This window comes from Etheostoma spectabile, chromosome 4, assembly GCF_008692095.1.
Source record: "Etheostoma spectabile isolate EspeVRDwgs_2016 chromosome 4, UIUC_Espe_1.0, whole genome shotgun sequence".
In the NCBI taxonomy this organism is placed as follows: Eukaryota; Metazoa; Chordata; class Actinopteri; order Perciformes; family Percidae; genus Etheostoma; species Etheostoma spectabile.
In genome coordinates, this window is record NC_045736.1 from 25,678,963 (window position 1) to 25,703,391 (window position 24,429).

A 24,429-nucleotide genomic window follows, 5' to 3' on the forward strand; every position below is an offset into this window, starting at 1 on the left:
AACAAGTCTGATGTCTGTAGACAGCAATTTGTAAATTTGAAATATTTCACATACTTAACATACATTTGTGAAAATCAGAAAACACCATACTTATCATGTACTGTACATATGTACACATACTTTATCAAATGCAGACTGAAATAAGTTATCAAAAACAGTTGTTGCAAAAAAGCATATCCCAAGGAAAACATTTTTAGTTAATTTGAATTTGCATTTGGACAAAAACCTTATTACACAAACCTGAATGATGTTGTAACACACAAGTAAATGCGTACTGAATACTAGAAGATTGAACAAAAAAAGCATGTGCGGATTTAATATTGATGTCTTCATAAAAAAGTATCAATGCATGTTTTAAATGCGAGGTCTCATTACATCTGAAAACTCAACACAATAATAACGGCACAATTTATGAACAACTCAAAAAGTCCTCAAAGCTACTAGCAGACCTGCACAGGCTCATTTACGACCCAAACAAATCAACGGGTGACTGAACAACCAAGAAATGCAGAAAAGAGTAAAGTTATAATGATTAAAGTTCTGCTCCGTCCCTACTCACTGTGTCTGTAGACATCAGGAACAACACAACAGCTTTATTGTACAGGCAAACTAAGCACAGCACATAATATAAACTCCAAATCTTCAGCCACAGCACAGCAAGGAGGGTCTGGCTAGTCCACACAGCTCTGGGATCTTGTTTTGGTAAAACGTGTACTTTTAGAAGTTGTTTCAGTTGTGCGCAATAAAAAAGATTGGACAGATAGTCTTGCTAGTTGTCCAGATTTACTCTGCTGAGATCTGAGGAGAAGTCAACCATAGTCCTCATAAATCAACCAGCGTTTAAAATCCCAACACAAAGAAAGTGTAAGGTAACGGACATCCGGTCAAAACAAGGGACATCTGGGCAAAATTTGTGTCGGAGCCATCCCGGAAGTGGAACGTCATGGACATACTGTAGACTACATAATCACAGACAAACAGCTAGGACTACTACTTAACTTATGTTGCGAAAACTTTTGAACTTATGTTGCAACCACTTTGGCAAGATTTGAGTGTAACGCTGTGTATCGCTGTTTTGGTCAACACATTCCCCTATATTATTGATTTAAGGTGTCTTATTGGCGCATATAAGACTGGGATGTTGGTTGCCCTTGGACATTTTTATAGATCTTTTTCTCAACGCTTCAGGTGAGTAGCATACACACAACAAACCAGTGCACAAAATTGTACTGCAGCGCACACAAGAGGCAATTTCACCACACACACAAATGCGTCACACAACCATGCAGGAATCAGGACACTATAGATATCGTAGTTTTTTTCAATTATGGCAAAATCTGCTAATCCCAACATCCCTAAAATACTTATATATAACGTGATAATCAGTCACACAAACAAATGAAAATCCTCATCTAAACAATAGCATAACAGAGACGGACAAAATACACACAGCCACGTTTAAAGCTGTAGTCCCATGTACAAACAGTCGTGGGACATACGGACAATGTCAACGATAAAAACTCCTCAGTGAAACACGTGTAAATTCCAATGTTCCTATATGATGTAAAAGTGTGGCTGGTTAAGGCTTACAAGATGCTGCTCGGAATAAAAAGAGAAGTGTCTAAATGGTTTGGCAAGATTTGTAATTCTAGACATATATTTATCAACATTATGTCCAGGCAGTAATAAGGAACATTATATATAAATGGATATGCAAATAGAGAACATAATTGGTGCATTAGTAAATACTACCTACAGTTGCACACATTATACGCCTGAGATGTAATGGGTGTTTTCTGGTTTTCACAAATATATATGTTAAGTATATACAATATTTCCAATTCAGGAGTACATAATAAATGAGATGAGATGAGGACGGTTCAGCAAAGCACAGCCGTGTTTTGACAGGGAAGTGAAATGTTGGATGTTATTCAATGTCTTAGAAAACTAATTTGAACCTGGACTCTATTGCACTGGAAGAAAATTTGCCCAACCACAATCCAGGGAGCCAACAGGTCTAGGTGTTAATGACAAACTCAGGATCAGCACAACTCATTTCACATAGGTTTGGGTGACCTTGATGACTTACACAGGAGCATTTAATGAAGACCAAGTTGAGGAGACAATTAAGCAGGCAGTACAGTTTAACGACGATGTGTAATTGTGCAGTGCCATCCATAGGCATCCGTTTTATGTTTTCCTCCGTGGGAGCTCACGGGCGTACACCCTTTTAAAAAAAAGTAGTCACAAAATGTTTGCATTTCAGAACTTTAGCAAATGGACAGCGGTTGTAGGTTGTCTTTCAACTCAGGACAGCGCCATTTCTCACAAATACAAATAGGATTGGAGAAACGTTTATCTGACACGTAACCAAGATCAGCTTCGTGGGAAATTAAGAATCAATGGAGCAGGCGACTGACAGCGACATAACCAATCACACTTTGACAGACGCTCCACTTAGCACCACTTGCAATGTTTAATTTTAAATGAATGTAGCCTACTGTCTGTCTGTTATTTGTGGATGCTCAAGCCCCAGAGCACCCATGGTATCAGCGCCTATGGTGCTGTCCCAACTCTGTGAAGTTTCTGTCCTCCTGAAGGTGTATTTAAACTCTTGGTCGAGGCGTTACGTTCAGCTGAACCTTTAAGGTAAACAAAGATATTGCACGCACCCAAACACAGATGCTAAATCCTAGTTCAGCCTATCTCTCTCTGGGAAGTGATCAAAAGTAGGACTGGCCCATTGACCTCCCAAAACATTCCCTTATTATGCAGCTGCTTAGATTGCCTGACTCCGTAGAGAGACAAACATAATTATACATGAACAAGTTTGGTTATTAGAGACTGGCCAAATATTCTCATTCCCTGACCTGTGACCTATGAATGACCTGATGTTGTCTAAGCTTTTCCTTTGTCTCATTATACCACAACTTGGTGTTTATGCAAATTCCTCCACAGAGTCACTACAGCAACTCACTGGCAGCTGATTGTGGACTTCAGCAGGCCGCTCAAATTGTCTGACACCATTACATCGAAATCACTGAGAGCTGACGTGGTCATAGCCTACTGTTAGAAGCCTTAACACACAGGTTCATGTTTGAGCTGACAGTACAACAGCTGATCACAGAGCTGGAAACAAAGAATAGACTCAAGAGACAGAGCAGCCACAGCAAAAAACATTCTTTACCTTGTTGAGAAGCAGGCTTATTGTCGGCAGTGTGAAGACAGTCCGGACAAGCAAACAAATTGAAAGGGCCACAGAAAGCAAGCAGTTCATGACAAGAGGCACGAGGTACGAATGCCAAGACAGCATACACAATCTGGCAGAGAAGGATCACTGGTAACTACTTACTGTATATGCCATGCACTTATGGGATGTTAAGGGGCAAATGTACAGACAGATGACAGGTGATGGTTAAGGATAGGAGATGATATGCAAAAAGAAATTTACCACAGACCTCTTCCATAAAACTACAGGGGTATAACACCACAATACTTCTGCCCTTGCTAAACAACAGTGGATTTAAAATGGCCTAATCATAGAAGAGTGAAGTGTGTCAATGACTAACTGACTTGAATTTGCCTCTTGATGAAAATGAAAAAGTAATTAGGGATGCGACAGCAAAAGTAATTTATGTTTATGGCTATGCAATAATTTGCTTTTTTGTCTTCATTTTACAGTACATACTGACATGTTAGCGTCTATTCTCCCAGGATCTGCTGTGAGCAGAAAAAAACCTGAAGGTAAAGCCGGAGAGGTTTATGTGTGAAGACCTGTATATCCACCACCCTTACCTTTTACAGTTAAAATTCCACCGTTACAATTTACAATATCCTCAAAGCCAGGGCCCCTCAGTAATGAACACCTGTGAGAAAAAATAGAAACAGGATGCTCTTATACATGGGGAATAAATTATTTCTACAGATCAGGCTCCTTCTTTTATATTAATCATTTTCTTCCCTTCACCATCCACCACTGAGCAAGAGTTGCCACCGCATACTTCTTCCAAATAAATTTTCTCTCCCTGCCTTCTTTCCTTTTTTTGGGTTATTTTCTTTCTCTCTACCATGTGTCTGCTTCCCCGTGTCACTCTACCTTTTTCTCTGATAGAAGTGTTTATGCAGCGCGTGTCTATGGAGAGCAGGTTTACTAACACAACAACCTCCGCCCATCAGATGAAGAAATGCTTGGTTTGCTCCAGTGCAAAATGTTTAGTCGTATGTAGGAATAATAGTGGACAAGGGCTCATTTTTTAAAAGGAAGCAGAAAGCTGGGGGAGGGGGGGTTAAAATGTTATTTTGGTACTGCTAGCGGGTGCATATTGAAGCTTGTTGGCTGCACTGGAAGGAATAATTGTATTAGCCAGAGGGAGAAACAGAAAGAAAGAGAATGACAGAATGAGAAAGAAAGACAGAGAGCGAGAGAGCGATATTGGCAAACCCTGCTGTTTAACAGGGCTGCCCAGATCCAAACACAGAGTTGGCCAGTGATTGGTCGGTTGTGGTTAGGGCTTGGCACGGGCTGCAGCGACAGCTGTTTGGAACTGATGGAAGCCCCTGAGAAGGGAGACAGGGAAGAGCGGGACCACAACAACAATCCAGAATTACTGTGAAATTCTGTTGTCCCAGTCCATTCTCCCAACACAGCTCAGACTGACACAGAATGAAAAAAAGGAGACTGCAACAAATCAACAAAAGGAAAAAAATTAAGATACAAATGGGAGACTTGCATTGGTACTGCACATTGCTGAAAGGAACATGTAGTAATTGGATGCCTTCAATCTTAAGTTCTCCTCTGAGGCTTGTTTGTGGGCCTGTTTCATTTCACGCCTTCATCTCAGTCCAATGGGACAGATCATAGAAACATTAAGTGCTGAAGACAAAATGAAATTCAAGCGTGCATGTTATTAATGCTCTTCACAAAAGGAAACAACAACTATGCATGAAGACAAATAAGCCTATTCATTGGCGATCAAGCCACGTTGTGCAAATATAGCTTGACAGTATAAAAACACTAATCAATGTGGTAATTACTCTGCAGTTCCTGCTTAATGTGAATCTGGTCACTTAACGTGTAGCGTGCTTTAATAGAGATCCAGATGGCAGTTTCACTATTCATAATTGCATTCACGTTAGATTATTACAGAACTATGTGAATACGTAGGATGGAGTCCAAAGGCTAAACCAAATCAAAACATGGCTTAAAACAGGAATACACCACTCTTATTTTTTCGCCCAGTTTTTCAACTACAAGAGGTCTCTCTTAACACCTACTATATATTATCCACTCAGGTTTTCATCACAATTATAAAAATCCAACAGAGGGAATAATAACCATGTACATTGTGTTTTTCTACATTAAGCCCTATCAAATCACACTATGGCATGCAAAGAACAGATAGCAGCCGCAGAAGCAGAGATGGTGCAGAATGCCCTGTGGCATGGCACAGTGACCAGCAATCAAAGGGCTTATTAACCATCTCAACAATTATACAGAACCGAGACAACATAACAACAACCAGGAAGCTGATCCTTGTGCGCTATAGCTTTTTGAGACATAAATGGACTGTATTCACACAAATCATAGCATGCCAAAAAAATAGGGTGCCGCTACAGCTCTGAGACAAAGTTTTTCCAGACATTCATCCTCAAGTTCATCCGTCTGTACTCCCCCACAGTACCAACACTATCCTCACCGTCTGCCAGCTTATTTAGCCCCTCAGCTGTGTATTGTTGTGAGTAGCATAGGGTTAATTGTCTGTGAAATGTCAGACAGTAAGTGAGTCAGCCATGCAGGTGCGTGGGATTGCCATATACTGTAAATCCCTGTTTAAGAGAATAATGAGTTGAAGGGGAGCTCGTCCTCATGGAAGGAAATGTGTTGGAGGAAAACATACTCCACAAAACAATACTGGCTTCTCTCACCTGCCTGCATGGCTTACAGCAGAAACACATGTGTACAATCCCCCCCCACACACACACACACACAAACACACACAGACCAAACACAGTGTACGTATAATTTCTTTTGGAGCCAGCAGGTTGAGTTTGCGAGCATGTGACAGAGGGATGCTCACAGTCTCTTTCAGACTGCCACTGCAGATGCAAGTTTGTTTTGGCGGTGGGAAACAACCAAAAAGGGCAGGCCGTGAAAACAAATCCCTACTCATCACCACAAAAACAGGTAGAAAGAGCACATTACAGCTAGCTTGCCATGGATAATCTGGTGATTTCAGCACTCTGATGAGCCACTCTATCTTCTATTAAAAGTGCTGTGCTTTGAGCATATTTCACTCTCACTCCTCAAATGCTGGCGGGCGGTGACTAAAAGAGGCACATTCAGTCATCCTCCTTACACGCCTTCTCCAACTCACAAACATACATATGTGCAGACACATTCAAAGTGGGCTGAAGGCTATATTGGCATGCCTCCTGATGTAGTGGAAGGGAGGTTGGGATGTAAAGAGGGGTGGGTTATTAAAGCACTCTTCATTTACTGAAGTCTTGATGCAGAAGTGGGCAGTCTTGCTTTAAGACATGTGATCTGACTGTCTCTCAGCTCTCTTGCTCTCTCTCTTTCCAGCTGGGCAGCGGGCTACATTGTAATACACAAACACACACACACACACACACACGCTCGCTCTGCCTCTCTGACACAGACTCTCTACTTAGTGCGTTGGAGAGAGGACTGAGGCTCACACTATCAGCACAGCTTCTCAATGGGGGGACGCAGCCAAGAGCAGACAGAGCAGTCATCACACTGGAGCCTTCCGCTGCACTCGTGAGAAGGAGATAGCAAGTGAGGAGGGGTAAATTAGCTCCCTGTCATCACAACATAGGAGTTCTACTAACGGAGAAGAGTCACAGACTGAAGGAAGGAGAAGATAAGAGATCTGCATGTTTGTGGCTGATTAAGCAGTGACGTGATCAGCCTCCCATCACCTCAAATCCTGGCCAGTTTGTGACACAGACCCCTGGGTGTTTCGCTTTTGGTGACTGTGTTGCCAAGGATTTAAAAAGGAACTGAGAAGCAGGGGTCCAGAGGAGTGAATACTGAGGGGGGTTTGAGGGGCGGGGGGCAGCATTATAGCCCCTTTTGCGCGCTGTTCGGCGTTTCTGTTACTGGAATTTCGGGCTGGAATCCCTGGCAACCAAGTATGGATGGATTTAAGACAGAGGAGTGAGTCTGCTGGGCAGACAGGCAGGCAGTGATTCTGACTGAGCTCCTTTCCTCCTGAACACACTGCTCAGGTAAGGGTGTGGGACTTTCGAGGAATACCTCTGGTGTTTGGGGACGGTTTGGGTTGGGGTGTTGATTTTCCAGGACAACTGTATCTTAGAGAAGCAGACAAATGTGTCTGAGTTAAATAAAGCTGATAGGAGTTGACTGGGGGACGGAAGTAAAATGTGAAAAACAGCTTTCACTAAAAAAACCTGTACTGTACATCACAATACATTCTGTATTTGATCCATCCATCTTCGACCGCTTATCCGGTGCCAATTCTGTATTTGATGAGTATGTTAAATAAGTTTCAAATGCATTTAAAACAAATAGGGCGAATATACTTATACTACTACCCTTAATGCTACAGCATGCTGAAAGACAAGTGCATTGCATTTAATAAATTGCAAAACGTTCAGATGTATTTATGAAAAGGGAGCATAATAGGCTACTGTAATGTTGTGACACCTCGATCATCCTCAGTGGTTTTCCCTCGCTGAAGTTGTCTCCACAGCAGAACAAGTGCAGGCTGCGAGAAACAAAAGGAGTCCAAATTTGCCAAATCAATGTTAAACGCACGTGCATCGGAAGGTTGTTCGCCTGCAGGTCTGTCGGCGGATTTATTTTTTTTTTTACTCCTCGACCGCATTTACTATCACGCGCTGGACTTCATTGAATTACGCACGGAGGAGCAGTCCTCCCTCGTTTTTACGTGACGTTACAAAACTGAGAGTAAACTGCGTTTATTGTCTTTCTTTGTCACATGGAAAACAAGATGGATATATATATAAAAGCTCTCGCGCGCTATAAAAAACGAGGCTGCAACAGCGACTAGAAGAGTTTGGTTCTGGTTTCTTGAAAGCTGCTTTCTTTCCTTTTAAATGATGTCCATGCTTGTTCGTTTTCTGCGAAAGTCTTCCGTGCGTCTCTGGTAAAACGCTGCTGGTAAGAACCACATTTTCTGTTCGAGAATAATGCCTTGCGAAAAACCGGGAGGAGCTCAGAGTCTATGCAATATGCAGTTAACCATGCAAGCGCAACGATTCTTATGAATATGTAGCCAGCTTGGCGAACAGAAATACTCTGTGGGTATAAAAAAAAGAAGAGAAAAACATTTCAGTTCACATTTCCACAGAACCGCGGAATGGTGTATTTAGTGCAGGGGTGGGGGATTTTTAATGTGCTGTTCATAATTATATGCCTAATTTTCACTGAATTTATAAGCAGTCTCAATGTCACTGAGGGCACAGAACATGCGGGCAACATTTAAAGCCTAATGGTGTTAATCTCAGATGCACATCAAAACACAAAAGTGGTCGAGTTGGAGCAAACAAGCAAGCAGTGGCTTTGATACTTTCTGGAAACAATTCACTGTATTGGATCAGGGATTCTTTTATTCTTCAGACATTTGAAACATGTCTGTCTATACAGACTCCTTAGTAAAATGTGAAATTTACGTGGTTTGAAGTTCATATTGAAAAGACTCTCTGAGGCTTACAGTCTGCTTCGTATTCTCTTGTGCATTAAGATCTGGTAGAATCAAACATTAAAGGAGTGTTACATTAACACTATCACATTAGAGCATCAGATTCACACAAAAAGTCGCCAACTCAGTGAAAAAACAAAAAATATAGGCTAAAACCAATGCAGTCAGTGCAGTGTGTGATAACTGGGTGATCTTATTATTCTCAAAGACTATAGATCAGTCCAAGGACTATTATATTTTTCGAAACAGTCATAAACAGCCTCACTGAGCAGGGTGTAGTCAGCAGGGAGCCTAAACACACCAAGCCACAATTGGAGTTAGAGGAGGTGGGCTTTTAAGTTTCCCACTGCGGGGTCCTGAATGGAGAGAAGAGCTAATAACACCTGGAAAGGAGGAGAGCCTCATTATTTAATGAGGGCTAAGGCGTGTCTCCATATTCTGGCCCTCACCAGCCATTAGGCTCTCGCTGAACAAATCAGCAAGATGCTTGTTCGTGCTTAGAAATGCAATCTCTTATAAACCTTTTTTTAGAATATTCAAGGCTTAAATGTTGCGGCTGTTGTTGTTGTTGTTGTTGTTGTTGTTAATGGAACTGTCATATCCATAAAGAAATAACATAGCAAGATCAATATAAAATCATTGCAGTATGATAAAAGGTTATTTTCCATTTTCTGAATTTCATTTAATTTCATTTTTTTGTGGTACAAGTCACTTCCAGACTGGTTTGGACCAGACAGATGTTGACAAGATTATCTATCTGTGTTTGAGTCTGCTCTTTTTTCCCCTACTGTTATTACAAGAAAATGTCCATGCACATACCCTCTAAATAAATCACACTAGTAGGGATATTGGTCTAATTCTTTCTAGGTTATATCAAAATAGATAGCAGTATACTATTTAGTTTCTTTTGATTGGCACTTTGAAGCAAACATAATGCGTGTGTTTATGTATGGAGACATGCTGTAATACAACTTTGTCCGTATTTACCTTTTGTTTCTCCCCCGCTGTGTGCCGTCCTGCAGACTCGGCCTTACCATGTCCTGGTTGTTGGCCATGTGGATTAGCCTCGGCTTCCTGCTGTTGTGCCAGGCCACACTCTACCAGACCATTCAGCAGCACCATGTGGCCCGGCCCGGTCGCACCGACATTCTCACCCTGGGTACGTGTTCCTCTTTTGTCAGAATTTCGGCTTCACAGCACAGCATTACAGTGCGAGACGTTGCCCTCTTGATGGGGCAGCAGTTCTCAGCTTTGGCTGTTTAAAAGCAACAGCAAGAGACTGCTTCACTATGTCAGAATGATTTGCCACAGTGCTGTACTGTAACATGATGATTCACCATGCTCACAGTCAAGCAAAGGAAAAGACTGCTAATTGAGCTTGCATGTTACGTTGTTATATTTAGTCATACTATATCTATCGTATGCATTTTGTGCTATTTATAGAAGAACTATGTAGGTTGTTTACTTCGGTTTTAGTAACAACATAGAAACCCTGTAGGATAAACAGCATCTTCAAACATTGTGAGTTAGCTGGTAGGGAGACGATTTGTATGTGCAGCAAAGAGTTCTTGACTATGACCCCCTAAATTTTACTGGCAGACTGCTACGAGTAGGGCAAGCCATTGGCAAAAATCCCTATTACTGTGCTGGTAGCCAAGGGAGCTTTGATCACTGTGGCTAAGATGGAGATGACAATTATGTTTCCCTTTTGCACTACGAACGTTTCGCAATTAAGCTCGACGCCTTCTGCACCGTAGGGGCAAAAGGGGAGGGTAGACGCCGAGGCGGATCTAATTCTCTGATTATGGAAAAGCTTACTAGCATTGCTTATGGTGTATGTGGGAGTGTTACAGGGACGGCAAAGGTTTTCTTGAGCAAAGCGAGGGCTTTCTTTAAGCTTCTAACAATGAGTGTGACTCCCATGCTGAACCCTCGTTCAGAGTGGGGCTCTCTCCAGAAGCCAAGTGGCTGTTAAACATTGATGCTATCTCCTGCTTGGTTCGCTTAGTGCGTGTGTTGCATTGCCAAGCAAAAAGACAGTAGTTAAAGCACAGCAAGAGAAAAAAAAAGTCCAGCATTGAATTTCCCATGCTTGTGTTGAACATTGGTGGCTTTAAGCAGCATGTCGGAGAATTGGCTTACTTTTGGTTTAAAACAGCTGACACAGTAAAATCCCAGCTATGATAGATATAAAGTTCTCAAAGCATCCCGGTTCCATTAATTGGAACAAGAGGGTGAGGGATGAGTGACAGAGAGCTCCGAATAAATTTTTAAAGGCTGGCTTCCAGTTTTTTCTGTGTTTTTTTCCCCTTCTTTTTGACTGGATGGCAAGTCGAGCTTGGTGCCAAAGATGTACAAGGAAGTGCAAGGCTCAGTAAGTGTCTCTTGAATAATGCAGTTGTCCCAAAGGGAAAGAAAGGAAAAAAATAAGAGTCCCCCCCCAACCACCAACCCCGTCGTAGATCTAGAAGAGTCATATAGGCGAAAGATAGTTGGCTGAGGGTTCTCTGGAAGATTTCTGCCCCATAGATCAACTCACACACTTACTACATACAACATTGAGAAGGGTACAGACATGCACATGCTCACACATCATTTTCTCACGGAGGCCATTATGGTGTGGCATTTTCATGAGCCATCTAGGGATACTATAGCTGTGTTCAGGACGCATCAGGTCTGACAGGGTGCAATCTTACACTGTACAGATGGATAATAAACACATTATCTGTTGATTTGATTTTTAACTCTCAGATTTCATTTATGTTACTATACTGATTTAGGCTGAGCCTCTCAATTTTAAATAACATCACCAAGAGGCAATCAAAAGAGATGTTTTAAAGTGTAACAACATTCACACCGAGACAATGCTTACAGTGTTATTTAAACACAAGTATTCCCCAGAAAACTTATTTTTTTTAAATTAAACAAACTGTGATTGATGACAGCCATAATTGGTATTGACAATCATAATCTGAGGACATGTTACGATATTTTACTATCCTGATCAGGCTTCCTAGGGATGAGGGTCTATCACCAATGGGCGCACAAAGAGAGCACATCTCTGTCTATGTTTTTTTCTCTGCTGCTCGGCAACTGTACAATTTACAGTACATCATGTTTTTTTCAAGAGGATTAAGCTGACATCAATCTTACTCAGCCGTGGAGTAGCGTTAACCGATCTAACCAGAACTGCTCTCTCAGAATTGAAATGCTATGATGAATATTTGAATTGGAATTGATTTTATAATTTGAGAAGCTCTCTGGTTTCATTGAGGCCAGAAACCTCAGATACTGTATAAATAGATATGGCTATGTAGGGCATAGCAAAAAAAGATGTCTTGCCATGAAAAATCCATTGGTTTTAATGCTTTGTCATTTTTTTAACGTAATTAAATAATGTTTCTGTGTTACTAAACGACGATAAAAAGATGTGTGATATACTGCTTGCCATACAGAAAATTAAGTTGTGAAATGGTTTCATTAATGAAGCATGAGAAATACAAGATTCAAAATGTCTGTGCTGATACACAGATTAATAGTAATTTATCTTAGACTCACACTCGCCTTCCATTTGCTCAGATTATTGATTCATTATTGCTTTATTGCTTGATGACAAGATAGGCAAAGCTGCTTTTCTACACCTTGTGATGTGGCATGCTTTGCTTCTGTACTGTCTTCTGGAAAGTCATATTTCAAGTTTTGAAGTGAAGTCCGGGGTTGGTATGTAGTAGGAAACATGTCCTGAAATACATTTTTGTGAATTTTGGCATGCAGCCCAGCTGACTGTGTGAGATACTGAGTGGTACAAAAACTCACAAACCATCCCACATAGACAAAGATACATAGACAAGGGGCTGTGTGAGTATCTGAGGAGGAAGTGAAGGTCATGTTGAGCTCTGGCCTGTTGAAGCATGTAACAGTGTTTGTGAAATCAGCTCATCTGCCTTCTGCAACTGTGAGGTGTCGATGCATACCAGAGAAAAAGTGACTGCTGAGATAAAGTTTCAAGATCGCATTGATTTTATTTATTTTTCAAATGTTTCCGTGACAAATCAGCATAGTCACCGCTGAGGCAGACATTGAGTAACGAGTTGCCTGACTGCTCCGTCACCTGCTCAGGAAGCGGTGCCGCTCTCTTTCCCATGAGCCTCTGCTCCACACAGCCTCCCATGCATCCTACTAGTGTGGCTGAAGATTGATGGCGGCCTGATTCTGGGCAGCCAATTCTGGTCTCTCAAGAAATAATCCACTACATTGACAGATGAGCTGAATGTGACATGACACAGACACAGACACACACACACACACACACACACACACACGCACAGACAAAACCCCCGTTCTCTCCCCACCTGCCAACACAGCGAGCAGAAGTGTTCATTGCCAAGACTGCTGCTTGCAGAAACCAGGCCACTCTTGACAGGACATAATATTGGACTCCATCACAAGTCAGTAAAAGTTCAACTGATTTACATTGTCACTACATTGCTGAAGTTACTGCAGATTAAGTGTTAAAATGAAAGCGCTTCTGACTGTCTACATACAGTATTGTCATTAAGTTACACTACGCGGGTACTGTATTTATTTACCCTTGTTCAGCTCAAGTATGCATACAGTAGCCATGTTCATAATGTATCAATACCCAGAGGGGCAGTCTGAACATAATAACACTTTAGCTGCTGCTTTGTTTTATTATCACTCTGACAGGGCAGTTTAAGAGAGTCTCAGATCTAATAGAACAACATGATTTCTGTTCCAGGTGCAGCTGTAAAACTAACTCTACTTACACTAGTTACACTTTGATAGCATTCTTTTTTTTTGGCAGCCATGATGACAAGGCAGTACAGTGTATATGTGCACAATTACAGAACTATACTCCACTCCTTATTGTGTAATTGATCTGCTGTTCATTTGAAAGAATATAGTAATCAAAGGCTGAAATGAAATGATTAAACTGTGAGCCATATAGGCATGCTGATTTGTGCATAAACATAAACAGTTTGACACCGTACACAGAATGGGCGATGGTTGTAGTTGAAAAGGCTGAAAACGGATGTAGTGGGGTTGCTGTTATGCTTTCATCCACTGATTTGAAATGACTTGTGAAGTCTTATCACAGATGATTGGAAGGCCTTTTAATGACCTCATTGTTCTGCGTGCCTTAATGCTTCAAAGCTCTTTGAGGTGGAAGAAAACATGTAATTACTTTGATTAGCCAAGATGCATCATATGGTCAAACAAGAGCCACAGTGTGATCATCAACAAGGATGTTTTGGGTAAATTAAGAAAAGCATCTTCACCTTCAAGAACATAACCTGTCAAAACTCAAGTTTAATAAAAAAAAACTTTACGTCCAAGGGTTGGGGTTTTAGGGAACATCTGACAAGATACTGGGTGTTGAAATGAACCCTGAACTTGATTTAGGATAGCTGTATTTTGTTAAATGACACAGGGTTTATGTCTGGCAGCCATACATACTACGGTATAAATTGATTTTTCTTTCCTTTTTTCCCCATTGCCGAACGGATGGCTGCTTCAGAAGATTGATTATTTTTCTGGCAGTATTTGGAAATGTGAAGAAATTAGCTTCACTGGCACATAAACTGAATGAACACACTGTTTCCAACTAGGAACTCATTTGCATAGTTCTCAGACTCCTCATTACCAAGAGCTTGACATTAGCGGCAAAAACGCAAAAGTGAATATGCACTGTTTTCTCTCTTCAAAGTGGTAATTTTAATGCTTTGCTTTTTCTGGAGGTGTGAGAGCTTTTATGAACGGAAGATCCATCCATACTACCCACAGGAACAGCTTTCAATATAGGCTCCTTGTGTTTTGTTTTTTTACAGTTAAATAAGCTTTATTTACATCCCCATTAAACTGTGGGGACTAATTGGTTTGGGAATTGATGGTGAAAGAAAATTCATTTAAAATCTCTTCAATGGATGATGCCTTAATCATATTTTTTAAACAAATCCAAGTCATTGCTGTCCATGGTTGTGGAAAAGCCTTTTTTCATCCATGCTTTTTTCTTTTACTAAATATTCACTTGTGTGGGTATCATGTAAAACTACCTCTTTAAGAACTGAGTTAAACTATAGGGCGGTGGAAATCAAAAATTATATACGAGGCAAATTAGAAACATTCAATTTTTGAACATGGCATCTGCAAATCCTGCCCTTGCCAACAAAGGAAGTAAAATCCTATAATCTACCCCCACATGGGATTATAATTGCTTTGAAAACGTTGGGCTTAGGTAGAGAGCTTATCGGCGATATATGATTTAACATTCTATCACACAGCATGCCCTTCGAGGTAATGAAAGCAACCTTTCTAAAAAAACTAGGCAAGAACTGCCTGAGCATTCAGGTGCCGAACAGCTCTTTCTCCGTGCCTGGCCTCTTCCCCTAGCCCTTCATCGTCTTGCTTTACACCCCCCCCGACCTCTCCCTCCATCTTCTCGTCTCTATCGGCCCCTCAGACGATTTGTCATGGATCAGATGAGACAATTTGTCATGGATTAGTGCACTTAAATGTCTGTGTGATAGTGGAAGCAGTCACTGGAAAAGCTTAGGAATCCTATTACATTGCGTTTTATGGCCGGCAAGAGGGGAGGTAGGAGTGGAGGTTGAACTGGCACTTCCTATGGCCTGTATGCCATTTCTTGACTTTTTCCTCCACATAATAAGATATTCACTTAGAGGTGAGCTCCACTGATGTGTCTAAACTAGGAAAGTAAAAGAGAAGTTTATATGGTCTTTGTAGGTTGACCACTTGCTCAATATCTGGCCATTTAATTGACTATTTTTAAGCCCCGCTGTTCCTGTCACTGTCAAGTTTTTTGTTTTAGCACAGCACAGACACAGTTTGCAATGACAAAAGTGGTACATGTACCACTCAGAATTCGTTGTCACTTTTGAAACTTTGGGTTCTTGATTTCACACAGAAATTAACAAAAGCATGCATTGTATTTCTCTGTTGGATTTTGTCATCCAAAATACCAACTGTCGCTACCTGATTATATACGCTATAGCTAGCTAGCGTAGGCTAATGGTAAAAGCCAGTGTTGGTTGAAAACTTGTCTTGAGGTGACATTTTAAAATTTCCAGATGGTTTGTTTTAAAACAAGACCCTGTCAAGGGGTTATAAATATGATGTTGTTTCTCTAAACTCTGATATACTAGCATTTTAGCTCCCACACAGTGGATGTTCCAGTCCTGAACAGATATCTTTCTAACATTACCTGTAACCCCAGACCCGTCCATTGCCTTTTGAAAAAGACTGCTGTAGGCAGTTAGTTGTTCTGATTCACCTGTGGTAATATTGTATCAGTAGCAGCAGTATGTATTTACTCAGCGGTCTTTCTCATCTTAAGCCTTTAACTGCCTGTACTGTACTGGTGCTTTTTGTCCCTCCTTGAGTGAGATTAGGTTGTGGTATAATATATCCAATTCTTCTTTGTTGTCACATAATTGTATCAGACAGAGTGCACAGGTGCTATTTAACACAGGTGGCTCATTCCCCCAATTATTTTTGATAAATAGAAGAATATGAAATTCGACAAACCAGTCACACAGTGTTCAAACAACCCATCTGTCTAGCAATACCTTGAAACACATCTTTGTCACATTCTATTTTCAGCTGTCTGTTTTAAATAGTCCTCTATGTGTACTTTTCTTCTGTCGGATTTTATTCATACCAGTGTCTAGCAGCACATCATTTTTTTTTGTACTAAACAGAGCAGCAGGAAGTTACTGTATCATACATCATTACCATCTTTATTCATACAATATCTTATGCAGCTTCTCCATCACCTCTAGGCCCCTCAAGCCCTTTAGTGGCATCTTGCTGAAGTGAAATAGCTTGCTTATGTTAATGGAGCAAAGAGACACACTGCCAGGTAATTGTGATGCAGCACAGCTACTTCGTGGCATCATTTAGAACCACTGCGGGGGACAAATGTTGCTCATTGAGTGTTTTGTTTGCAGAGGACTCATTTTTCCCCAGCAACTCATTTACCCAGTGGCAGTCAAATTAGGTTGTCTTAACCATACTACTAATTTACTTTCTAAATCATTTCACTTAGCTCCATTTATTTTTTTGTAACACATTTTTTGTAGAACATTTCTATATATATACCCGACCCGAGTTTGAAGAAAAAGGGTTGCTCAGGAAACGTAGAGAGTGGGGTCATTTTTTGACAAAAAAAAATATTGTTTTGCCTCATGGTGCTAGCCACCACTGATAAAATTGCCAACATCCTCAGTTGAACAGGTGATGTGCTTCTACTCCTTTAGTATAACGGCCTATATCAAGCATGTGACTTAGGCCGTTCAGTTTTCTGTGTTTTCTGAAAAATCTGAAATGTCTTAGGACATTATTTTAGGAAGGTGATGATAATACAGTTTCCCCTTGTGGGATTAATAAAGTATAATATAATATATATAGATTCCTTTTACATAGATTTTTAGTCAAAATTTAGGAAATGTAAGCACACAGCCAACAGAATCTAAAAAAACAAACATTGTCTTTCCCATATAGCTGCTTATTTCAGAGTGCCAAGTGCATATTTTAAGCCATGTTTTTCTCTTCTCTGACTTCACTTCTGAAAATGTTGAAGTACTGTAGACACAGATAGAATCATTGATTCTGGATCTCAGCTTCTGCGTCTGGATTGATCAGTTCCTTGTTCGTTAACATTTTAGCTTCTGAAATATTTATAGTTAAATATCTGTATTTCTACTTAAAAGCGGCTATAATCAATATTTTAATATATGTATCAATAATGGATCACATGACTACTTATGTATGTGAATGGGGTTGCTCGTAGTGACAAACCCACAGACAATTAATTCCCATCTCTGCAGTTTTCCTCACTTCTACAAGCTTTATAGCTTTATTTTGGATATCCTGCCCACAACTTTGCTGTTTTGGTTTAGTGTCAGGTTTCTCACAGCGTTGTAGTTGGCTGATATTTAAGCAAAAAAGCTCTGATGAACCTGTATGCTACCTGCCCAGCACCAAACAGCAGACAAACAAAGTTAGCTACTAGCTGGTGAACATAGTGGAGAATTTAGCAGCTATAGAAGCCAGATATTGAGTTCAGGAGTTGGATGAGACCCCTTTACCTACATAAACTTACAAAATGAGTAAAAACAAAATGTGTGTTTAGAATTGTTTTCACACTCATAATAACATGAACCTTTAGCTGCGTATGTTGCTTTCTCAGTTTGGCCCAGTGAATCATTCATTTGAGCCCCGACAGGGGACAAAAATGGATCAGGGGTTTGGAATTATGGAAACAGAAATCCTCTTGCTTGAACATGTTCCCACTTGTCAAAGAAATGATTGAAAGTCTGTCTAAATTTTCCACCCGGGGTGCTCTGTCAGCATTAGCTGAGGTCTATTTGTCTTGTCTGATGTGTCCGGGTGAATCTATGTGGTTGCTGTGCCGAGGCAGCACTGTATTGTCTTATCACAGCTTTATCTGACAGCAGACGCTCTAATAATGGAACTTAGGTTGAGATGTCACAGTTAACTGTTCACTGCTAAACAGAATACGACACATGAGATGGACGCTGCCAAATGTCTGATTAAATGGACAGGATATCTTATTTTAATCTGCATTAGCCACCATGTTGTGGTTTTATTGTACATATATCATGTATTGAATGTGCCACTCACTTGTACTGTACACAGCGAGAATGGCGACAGACAGATGAAAATGTAGGACAATTAGTAGTCACTGTCCCTGCAATGTATCTTCATTTGCCACAGTATCTCCAGCACGTCAGGTTCACTGAACATGGCTCAATGCCCTCATACCTTCCTGCCCGACGCCTGTTGGCCAGGAGAGTGAGAGAATGAAGGATGAGGTGGCACTTGCATGTGTCTGTCTGTAGCCTAATGACCCAGAGGAGATTTCTCTCTCACACACTGTCTCTCTTTCTACTTTTATGCTCTTTGTCTTTGTCGTTCTCTGGACAACTTGTCTGCCTATTAGCCCCGCAGCTCCTCTGCCAATCTTATTCTTTATACTCACAAACTCCCCTATATAGTATGTCAGCTTACTCTGTGGACTTGCCAAAAAAGACATGTTTAACTTCAATTATCTTAGGAACCTGAGCAAAGCTGGCAGTGTGTATTTGCAAGGAAATACTATTTTGAACCTCAGGCAGCCAGGCAGGCTATGGAGGATTTCTCTTCCTCATCTCACGTCCCAGAGGTTTCAGTGGTTATTTGCTACTGAACTTTTCCAACAAAAATACATTTTGACCTGCTTATGGTATGTTTTTTGGAGTTGAGATTAAATAAGGATTAATGCCTGCTCAAAGGCACTTGTTTAACCTTTTTCTCTTAAGGCATCAGTGGAAGTTTGAGGATGGCATACATGTGTCCAAAATAAAAGTATGATTGGAACTGAGCTGATGGAACTGAATACCTTTCCACATGCCGTCTTTGATCATACAATGTTTTTCCCTTCCTCGTGGATTTCAGCTCTCTGCAAGGCATCAACTGCAAGGCACACATGCATGCTAAACAAAAAATGCTAACTGTACTGATGTACTGTTTAACTGGACCCCTCACCACATCTTGTTATATTTTTGTTTCTGTCCTTGTGGAGTTGAATCTGCATCAAGGCCTTAAGCGCCTTCATTAAAGACAAACAAAAACATCAGTTTTTATAATCTTGCTGCTGAGCTTTTACATTTGTAGGACATCCTGGCTATAAGTCAGGGTTCAAAATAACTTCATCCCTGCAAAATGAAAAAGCATAGGGAGCTGCACTAACATATGCCCAACATTTGGCTCAAAACTATGCAGGTTAATGCATACTGTCCACACCACAGCAACTGTTAAAGCAGAAGAGTCAATGAACTGGACATTTGTGTTTGATCTCATATTTTACCAATTTTATGCTGTAAAAATGTTTTTTTTCTTAGAAAAGGTAATCATTTCTCTTTTCTTGCAAGCCATTTTATATATTTTTCCATTGGCTACATCCCTGTTAATGTCTGTGACTTGGTGTAAGCGTGTAATGAAAGTCTACTCAGAGCTGAGCCACTGTGCTCCGCTCTCTCAGGATCAACGGCTTTAGTTTTGCTCTCAGCAGATGCAAAAATAAGCACAGTAACATTGGGATGTTTCATTGAAGAGAGAAGAAGTACCTTTGGCTCACTCGGTGTATATTAGCTTTTAGTATTACGTTCCACCTCTTCCCCTGTTTTGCTGAGGGTGAGCCTAGCGCAGAGCTGCGCTCACATCTTGATATGACTCCCCTTTTTCTCTTAGATGCAATCAAAGAGCAAGCCTTTGATTTAACCATGAAGAAAATACAGAAATGTTTTGAGATACATTCAGTGGAGTGAGCAGCACAACTGTTTAGTTCGAATGGTACACTTTTTAAACTTTCGTTTTACAGAATGCATGTCAGGTAGAGAGCTGGCAGAAAGATATGGAGCTGGCTCTGTCTCAGAACTTCTTTGAATCACAGACACCAGTATTATTCATTCACTATCTTAGCCACTTACATGTACTTCCACACCTTTATCGTATATCTGATTGCAGGTTGGACATGCTCACATGCTGTGAGCATTATAGTAATTATGTATACATGGCAGAGCAGCATCTCACTAACAAAACATAGCTTTTGCAGGAGTTGGAGCTGTGCAATTCCTGTCAGGGCATTCGCACCACATCAACTCTCTGTGCAGCAGCATGCTGCTGAAGTGATGTTACTACAGTTTTGGATGATTCACATGAGAGGGCAGGCAGGCAGGCAGACGGCATCATTTTTTTTCTTCAGCTGGGGCAAGCTTGAGGGGGTACATATTTAAAAATCCATGAATATTTGTTTTACAGGTGTAATGTTGTTGAAGGTATACACCAGAGAGTAGAAGAATACATGATATGAAGGATAAATTAAAGGGTAAATGAGTACTTTTGAAGGGCAGAGTGGTAAGGAAACCCTAGAACAAGGCTCATTATTGGCTGGAAGCATGAGTTTGACAAAGAAATATCTGACAAAACTGCATGCGCGTTTTGCTATTTGTGTATCACAACATTGTGTCTTGGGTTGAGATGTGTGAATAGAAAAGGATCGGTTCCACTCAAGCACCCACTAAGGTGCAATGGTGTTTTCATTTTCAACCTCGAAACTTCTGTTAGATTGTACCTTAGCCTTTTGATAACTTGGTGTTAGATGTGTCACACAGATTCCAGTCCACATTATACTGTCATACATGCTTTTGTTGACGTTCTTTGCAATAAAACAGCTGTGTGATTTCTGTAAATATGACCTACATAATTTTACAGTGCATGTCACATTCCTATCTGATGGGGAATTTAGTTATCTTTAGTTGTCTTTACAGGAAAAACTTTACAATGTCAAATCAATCTCAAAATAACTGCTGCTCTGGCTCACAAAGACGCCTCAAACAAAGATAAAGGGATGTGGGAATGAAGTTTATGGTAGCATGTTTGAGAAGGGTTATTGCTTGTGGATATCATGTCCTCCCATGAGAGACTGAAAGCACAGTGTACTGTAACACAATCACAAAAGATGTCAACGGTTCAAGGATGGGCTCAGATTTATCTTAATTCTGTTCTGTTTCGTCTTATTCATGTTATAATTTTTTTACTTTATCATAAATGTGGTTCTAATCAAGTTTTAGGTAATTAATTGCTGCAGTATTTTGGGGTCAGGTCTTGCTAAAACTAGATCTATATTGGTTTTGGTTTCAGTCAAAAGTATACTTGAAACAGTATCGGTTAGGTCTGTAGATGCATAACGTGATAGGAAATCCCATTTTTTTTTAAAAAGGAACCAAATCAAATTAAATATTTGTTTTTAAATTGTTTTAATAATTATTTAAGCAAAAATGCGTTTGATGGTTCCAACTTCTCAAGTGGGAGAATTTGAAAATAAATATATTTGGGTTTTGGACTGATGATTGGATAAATTAATAAATTTAAAGATGTCACTTTGGGCTTTGAGAAATCAAAAAGAATATTGTTCACTATATTTCAGCCTTTCTACAACAGTATATTGAATTGATAAATCAGGAAAATAATCCGCAGATTAATTGACAATGAAAATATTCATTAGTTGTAGCCCTAAATTACCTATACAGTAGTGACTGTTTAAACAGTTTGACATTTAATGTTCAACTTATTGTCTTAGCCTTTTAGCCAAATGTAAAGAATCCCAACCAGAAACACAATATCCAAGCATATGACACTAACCTACCAGCAGAATAAGCTGGAGACACCTGAAATTAACTTGAGTGCCATTTCAGTGCTGAATCAATGAGGGGAGATTTTCTGGAGCCTGAGGAGATTAAAGTCCTACAGTTGTGTCTGACGGACGTTATCCAACACCAGCACTGGAAATGTATGGACCTCTGTTAGCCGGAGGAGCGGTGTGCTAATGTCAGTAGTATTGGTGATAATGGAAGGTGAATACGAGCCCCTCGTAAGGTCTTACAGGCTCTTGTGAACACGGCATCACATCCTGAGGTGAATTGGATGAGAAGCGAGTGCAGATCCCATAAGTCCCCTCTAGGAGTCACGGCATACTCTGCTAGGGTGCTTGTAATAGGTCTTACACATGGGACAGCAGCAATTTAAAAACAGCCTTATTTTCATGAGGAAGAGGGTATTGTGTAGTCTTAAATGAGGAATGTGGCTGTCATACTGTACAAATGAAGGATACAAATCAACACTAGATTCATGAGTTGTAGGTTGGTAGAGTAGTGTACAACGTTTAGAAACCATACGTAAGTTATTACTTGTTAAACTTGCCAATCTCTTATTGTTAGCCAGGTACAATGCTTTGTGGCTGAATATGAGAGTGAAGACAATTAAATTCATGTTTGCTGTGGATGTGATCCTGCTCGAGCCTTGCTGCCATTTGGAGGAGGCAGCAATGTGTTTGAACAGTGAGAGAATTTGGCCGATAAATCTCACGTCTCTGGTCCAATGACAAGACTACCATCGATCATCGTTTACACGTTACAGCTCCTTCCCAGCAAGATGCTTGTTGCCATCTCATAACATTTTCATCCAGACATTTGCATGTTTGGCAGGATTCACCTGTTTGTTTGAATGAAAGAGAGGGAAAAGTGAATGAGCTTATGTCTATGCAAAAAAACGAGATAGGATGCTTCTGTCTGAGCCAGCTAACCAGCTTGCTGCTGTGCTGTTACAAAAGCCTGGCCAGACAGATGGCATCCATTTGATCAGTGAGATGCTGTAATGGTGGGCCAAGACCAGCTGAGAGAGGCTGTTACTGGGTCTTCATGAGCAGGCCATACCTCCAGTCTGTCAGGCAATGACAACTTTAACCTTTTTAAAAGCTTAACTTCTTCTCCCCTACTGCTCCACTGATTTGTTGGCTAATGTGCCAGATCGTTATCAGGACTCACGTAGGATATTTGTCAATGTTTGCATGTGGATGTGACTGCTTGTCCATCCATAAAGGTAATGCTAGTATTACTTCACCCTTATAGTATCCACAATACCTCCATGAGAAGAAAATCAACAAATTATCTAAGCTTAAAATGTGTTTATGTAGCTACAACCTGACACAAGTTATGGCTCCATGTCGTAACCTGTGTTAACCTGTTGTCCAACCGGCTCTTTAGAGGTGCACTTAGACACAGCGATGCTTTAAACTAAATGCTAGCATCAGACTTCTAGCATGCTCACACAAGTTGTTTACCATGGTTACCATCTTAGTTTAGCGTGTTAGCATGGTAATATTTGCTGATTAGAACTTAACACAAAGTACAGCTGACACAGATGGGGATTTTGTGAGTTTAGCGGGTATTGTAATGTATACATTAAAAGTGAATCAAGGGGAATATGAATGTGTGAACCAAATGTAATCCAGTCTATCCAAAACTTGAGGAAACATTTAATTAAAAACAAAAATTTCAACCTAATTGTGTTGCTAGATCCAAAGTCAGAGGATGACATCAGTAGCTTTCATCCTTAGCCCCCCATCACATGCTTTGCTAATCCATCCAATTGTTTTTAAGATGTTATTCAGATGCTCAAAGATGTATGTTGTTTGGTGGGTTATATTGCTGATAAGAATAAACTATGCTGGCAATGTTCATTGTAATAAAGAAATATTTCTTCCAGACTTAACAGTATGGTTTTTATGTGTTCTTTATAATTCTCAGCTAATAGAGTTGTTTGGCATGGGGTTAAACTATATCAGACAGTGTCTGTGCAGAAAGTGGGTGGTGTATTTCATCGTTTGTTTTTGTATTTTCATGAAATTTGTCGACAATAACAAAAAGATGAAATAACACTTGTTTTATACTTTAAAAGTGTAAATGCACAACTGTATGTGATACATTAGAGAGCTCATGGTGAATTCCAACCTTTTTCTATTTTTACAATTCATTTCCCTCTAAAAGTGAGCTTGTTTTCACTATTTTCCAGCATCAACAGTTATACAGATTAGTGTTTCCCATATCTAGGTTATATTTGGGCGCACCATCCAAGTAGATAAAATCCAAATAATATTTTTTCCAATTATCAATGTAATTTTATAGCACACAGATCAGCAGCCTCCAGCCCCTCCCCCTCAGGAAGACGCGCGGCGATTGCATGTCACAGCGTCAACAACTCACTTCAGGCCAGGCTCACGTTAGTAGCAGAAGCGCGCTGCTTGTGTTTTTGTGGCTTCCCGTGGGAATAACTATAGTGA

At 40.3% G+C, this 24,429-nt stretch overlaps 1 protein-coding gene across 3 annotated transcripts in view; it reads left to right on the forward strand.

The window, feature by feature from the left end:
- The first annotated feature begins 6,549 nt into the window (after positions 1 to 6,549).
- Positions 6,550 to 24,429, forward strand: part of tafa1b (TAFA chemokine like family member 1b) — a 119,114-nt gene continuing 101,234 nt past the window's right edge. The window contains exons 1-2 of one of the 3 annotated variants that reach the window (XM_032513874.1): positions 6,550 to 7,251; positions 9,731 to 9,867. In XM_032513874.1, coding sequence (XP_032369765.1) covers positions 9,744 to 9,867 — 124 coding nt within the window. In that variant the 5' untranslated portion in view covers positions 6,550 to 7,251; positions 9,731 to 9,743. Of the gene's footprint in view, positions 7,252 to 7,927; positions 8,168 to 9,730; positions 9,868 to 24,429 lie in introns of those variants that run through there. The other 2 variants (XR_004331695.1, XR_004331696.1) reach the window with 2 other exon arrangements.